This window comes from Nematolebias whitei, chromosome 1, assembly GCF_014905685.2.
Source record: "Nematolebias whitei isolate Nwh7 chromosome 1, NemWhi1, whole genome shotgun sequence".
NCBI lineage: Eukaryota > Metazoa > Chordata > Actinopteri > Cyprinodontiformes > Rivulidae > Nematolebias > Nematolebias whitei.
This window is the reverse complement of record NC_056498.1, coordinates 30,236,381-30,241,766: the sequence shown is the minus strand read 5'-3', so window position 1 is coordinate 30,241,766 and position 5,386 is coordinate 30,236,381. Positions and strand designations below refer to the sequence as shown.

General features: G+C 42.0%; 1 protein-coding gene across 1 annotated transcript in view; it reads right to left on the bottom strand.

The window, feature by feature from the left end:
* Nucleotides 1–5,386, bottom strand: part of si:dkey-33c9.6 (active breakpoint cluster region-related protein) — a 24,341-nt gene that overhangs the window by 2,235 nt on the left and 16,720 nt on the right. The window contains exons 10-12 of the mRNA XM_037674489.1: nucleotides 4,850–4,951; nucleotides 2,789–2,952; nucleotides 2,410–2,549 (exon numbers count right to left, since the gene is read on the bottom strand). Coding sequence (XP_037530417.1) covers nucleotides 2,410–2,549; nucleotides 2,789–2,952; nucleotides 4,850–4,951 — 406 coding nt within the window. The remainder of the gene's footprint in view (nucleotides 1–2,409; nucleotides 2,550–2,788; nucleotides 2,953–4,849; nucleotides 4,952–5,386) is intronic.

Below are 5,386 nucleotides of genomic sequence, written 5' to 3'. Positions count from 1 at the left end.
GTTAGGTCTGGAGTTAGCACTATTAGCTCTGGAGCTAATGGTGTTAGGTCTTGAGTTAACACTATTAGCTCTGGAGCTAATACTGTTAGCTCCGGAGCTAATGCTGTTAGGTCTGGAGCTAATGCTGTTAGGTTTGGAATTAACACTATTAGCTCTGGAGCTAATGCTGTTAGGTTTGGAATTAACACTATTAGCTCTGGAGCTAATAGTGTTGGGTTTGGATATTGGCTCTGGAGCTAATGGTGTTAGGTCTGGAGTTAGCACTATTAGCTCTGGAGCTAATTGTGTTAGGTCTTGAGTTAACACTATTAGCTCTGGAGCTAACACTATTAGCTATGGAACAATGCTATTAGATCTGGAGTTATTATCTCTAGAGATAATGATGTTAAGAATGAAGCTAACTTGTTTAGCTCTGGAGCTAATAAATACAGTAGGCTATATATTAGCTCCAGAGCTAACGCAAAAACAGAGAAAGCTAAAGCTGAGGTGTGCCATCCACAAACAGCTCTGCTGTTCTCCATCCACAAGGCAGTACTGGAGGGTTGTCATCCGTGTGCACTTCTGATGATTAATGTGTGATCCTGTGCTAAATGTTGCTTTGTTTTCCTCTGTGGTCTCGGTCCAGCATCCGGCCACATAAATTAGGACATGTGGCAGATAATGGATGGATGGATAAAGTGATAAAATATATATTTAAATCTTTTTACAGAAGTGTAACTCGTTCATCCATCCATTATCTTCCACTTGCTCTGAATTTGGTTCACGGGGGCAGTAGCTTGAGCAGGGAGGCCCAGACATCTCTTTCCACAGCCACCTCTTCTGGGAGGATCCCAAGGCATTCCCAGGCCAACCGAGAGCCATAGTATCTCCAGCGTATCCTTGGTCTTCCCCGGGGTCTCCTCCCAGTCGAACATGTCTGAAGCACCTCCCTATGGATGCACCCAGGAAGCATCCTTACCCAATGCCCCAACCATCTTAACTGGCTCCTCTCAATGTGGAGAAGCAGCGGTTCTACTCCGAGTCTCTCCCGAATAACTGAACTTTTCACCCTATCTCTAAGGGAGAGTCCTGCAGAGGAAACTCATTTCAACCGCATGTATCTGCAATCTCATTCTTTCCGTCACTACCCAGAGTTTGTGACCATAGGTGAGGGTACGAATGTAGATTGACTGTAAACAGAGAGCTTTGTCTCACAGCTCAGCTCCCTCTTCACCACGTCGGACCGGCACAGAGTCCACAATACTGTAAATGCTGTACCAGTCCATCTGTCAATCTCACACTCCATTCATACCTCACTCGTGAACAAAACCCTGAGATACTTGAACTCCTCCACTTGAGACAGAATCTCACTATTAACCCAAAGAGAGCAATCCATCCTTTTCCGACTGAGGACCACGGCCTCAGATTTGGAAGTGCTGATTCTCATCTCTCTCTTCGAACCGCTTCAGTGAGAGCTGGAGATCACGGCACGATGACGCCAACAGGACCACATCATCTGCAAAGAGCAGTGATGGAATCCTGAAGCCACAGAACCGGAATCCCTCCGCCCCTTGGCTGCACCGAGAAATTCTGTCCATAAAAGTTATGAATAGAATCGGTGACAACAGGCAGACCTGGTGGAGTCCAACTCACACCCTGAAGGGGTCCGACTTACTACCGGCAATGTGAACCAAACTCTCGCATTGCTTGTATAGGGACTGAACAGCCCGTAACAACAGGCACCCAATCCCATACTCACGAATCACCCCCCACAGTGTACCCCGAGGAACACGATTGAATGCCTTCTCCAAGTCCTCAAAACACGTGTAGACTGGATGGATAAACTCCCATGACCCTACTGAGGGTAAAGAGCTGGTCCAGTGTTCCATAGCCAGGATGGAACCCGCATTGTTCCTCCTGGATCCGAGGTTCGACCAACGATCTGACTCGCTTCTCCAGTACCCCTGACTAGACCTTACCAGGGAAGCTAAGGAGAGTTATGCCCCTATATAGAAGTGTAACACACTATTCTAATGTAGTACATGAGAATATGTTTTGTTCTTGATACTTGTGAACAGAATGGGATAGAATGCAGAGCTGTTTGCAGTGCGAGCTCTCTCTTCAGGTTAGCATTTGTTAGCAGCAGCACTAACACTGACTCTTCATCCTTTCAGTCTTCTTCCTTTTTAGCTGCATGCTGAGTCATTCGTGCATTCTCCTCTCTGTCAACTCGCTCCAGTTCAAGTTAAAAGACTAAATGTCAGACATTGTCCAAAATTAACACTCAAGCTGGATGAAGCTCACACAGGAGCAACCAGTCTGCGTCATTTACCCAGAATGCATTGCAGTGCAAATAGCATGGTGACAAGTGAGGATAGTCTCTTCCATCAGCCTCACTCAGTGCAGAGGTTTAGCTGTGTGTTTCCTTACTGCTATTGAACGCAGATTTGAGCATGTTGATGTCTGTGGTGGTTCCTGAAATCCTGTAGATGCCGACCTCGTCCAAGCCCCTCCTCTCCACCTCCTCCACGCAGCATCGCACCACATGAGGAACCAGCACGCCCTCCTGTCTGGGAAAATAAACAGAAAACGCTCAGGAACGCGTGCCAACTTTGACTCGACAAGTCAGTCACACTTCTGCTTGGCCCACTCTCCCGCAGAAGTAACCGCTTCTCTTAAAACCAGCCACGTGAAACAGCGCAGAGAGGAAGCAAACCTCTGCTTTCAGTTTCAAGGGATCCAAATATGTTTATTGAGACGCAACAGGGTTAGCACCTGGTTTTTTTTATGTTCACAGTGACAAACTTACTGGGCCACAGTTTCAATCGACACGCCGAAGACGACTGGTTGCTGAACTGTGAGGCTGGGCGCTTCGAGCGGGTGTGAAGTGTACTTCAGAGAGAGCGTCACGTCCACCTGACCCAGCTGCAGGGTCTGTCTTCTCCACTGATGGCTCAGGGTTTGAGGCTCCAACTAAACAACAAGAATAAAAAACGATGCATCTTGACTGAGACGCTGAATTTGAATGGATCTGTGTCATTTTCTGGGACTATGTGGGGTTCTGTCGAATAATTATTTTGATTACCTCCGTTTGTAAAATAAAGTTTAATTCTGACCAGATTAACAAGTTAACAGCTAGTCCAAGATTAAAGTGATTTGCTGCCATCTTAAAATAGTTAGTCTCAAAATTTTTAACTGCAAACACTTTATTAACCTTTACACTGCTGCCAGTTTCATGCAGATAGATGATATTCCTGCAGGAAGTGCCCCCGGTTACAGCAGAAATGCTACAGCTAGCTGCTGCTGCCTCTATTTGTTCTTGGAAGTAACCACAAAATTTATTGTAAATAACCTCTTGGTGGAAAATTTATGAAAACAAAATAATTTATACAAATGTGCTAGAATGGAAAACTATTTTTTTTTTTTTAAATATTGGCGTAGTTTTGAAGAATGTAAAAATATATTTTAATCTTGGCCCCGCTCAGATAAGTCATTAGCTCATCAATCATAAAATGAGGTTGTTTAAAGAGCTTTTTACAGCAGGTAAAATATTTATTTATAATCTTTCCACAGAATCCTCGTTAAATTAAAGTGGTATTTCTTGCTGTAATAAAGATATATTTTGACACAAAAGCGGTTTGAATTTAAAACCCTTCCTATGTGTAACTGCCTGATCCACAGAAAAAAAAACAAAACAAAAACAACTTGCCTTATAGTTTCAGTTGACTCTACACCAGCCTAATGCTATAATAACTTGGTGTAAAATGTATGAATTAAACATTCACTAAGAGCTATATAGACCACTACAAATATTTTGAGGTTTTAGATTTAAATTACAATAATTATCTCTGGAATCCAGTCTGGCCAGCTGATAGCTTGACTCAATGTCTACTGCAGGTAAGATACTGACTAGCCCTGTCATAACAAATTTTGCTGGGCGAAAAATTGTCTCAGAAATTATTGCGATAAACGATAATATTGTTTGAAATTTGGTAATAATTAGTAATTATTGTCAAATTTAAGAAGAAATGTTGGTTAATTAGTTTTTTCATGTAGTACCTTTTCTTGACCACTGGATGGCAGTATAAAGCTGTTTGAACCAAAGGATGGATAGTGAGGGAGCGAGAAGCGTGTCTTTAAGAAAAATGAGAGATGAGGGAGGCCCCTTGACATGACATGGGCTGTCTCTCTTCGGTTCCCAAAATGGTGGACACTTGGTGTGGTTTGAGCTCTTTAGCATAGTGTTTTTCACACAAAGTTTTTAATAAAAAAAGTCAGTAAACAAGTTCTCAGCTTCTTTTTGAAGAAAAAATAACTTCTTACACGAAGACACGGGTTTCAACTGTGAATTTTTGAGCTTCGACGTGACAGAGGTTTTTCCCCGATGTCGGCCTGTTAGCTTAGCTTGTAGCTTAGCTTCTCGGATTAGCTGCTTTTAACGATCCAAAAACGTGATTTTGGATGTTAAAACAGATTTTAAAGAGAAAGGGAGGGGTCAGTGAAGAGCACCGGAGTTGAGCCTTTTGTCATCCAGTGTCTTCAGTAGAAAGAGAGAGACACGAAGAAACGATAAAGCCGATAAATGAAAACGAGGTTGATAATTTTCATTTATCATGTGATTAATTGATTTATTGTTTATTGCGACAGGCCTAATGCTGACTCCAACAAATTACTGCGTACAGTCTCACCAATTCAAGCTGTCCATTTAAAATCACAAGATCAAAACTGTAGCGATCCCAAACGACCCTAATGGGATAAATAATTTGAGAAATCTTGAGCAAGTTTATCTCTCAGTTCACTTTTTTTTTAAATCAGCTTGTTTTTTTCTGTTGGGGTAAAAATCTAAACCTAAATGTTTGTGTTTTTGTACCTCTACAGAAGTTTTTCCCAGAACAGAATCCTCCTGACCATCCGACTGAGCCACACAAAGGACCTTCATGCTCTTTGCACCGTCCACCTCAAAAGACAGCTCCTGTTGAAATAAGATACTTTTTTTTTTACCAGTGGTATTAGTGTCCCCTGCCAAAAAGGGGGAAGTGGAAATACCCTCTGTTCGTCTGTCCATAGACGGGTGAACATGATAAATTGGTAAATAAATGTGGCGCTGACTTCAATTTTGGTGTGTGGCTACATTTAGGTGTAAGAAATGTTCCTTTTGTAAATTGGGTTGCCAGGTCAGAATCCAATATGCCTGCCAGCATAAATGTCATTATTGTTTATCCATGTTGTGAGCATTATACTTACCAAAATTACTGAGGTATCGACTTCCATTTTGGAGTGTGGCACCATAGGCATAAGAAAGTTTACTTTCAAAGATTAGGTTGTCACGTCGAAATTCAAGATGGCCACCACCATGTACCATATATATATATATATATATATATATATATATATATATATATATATA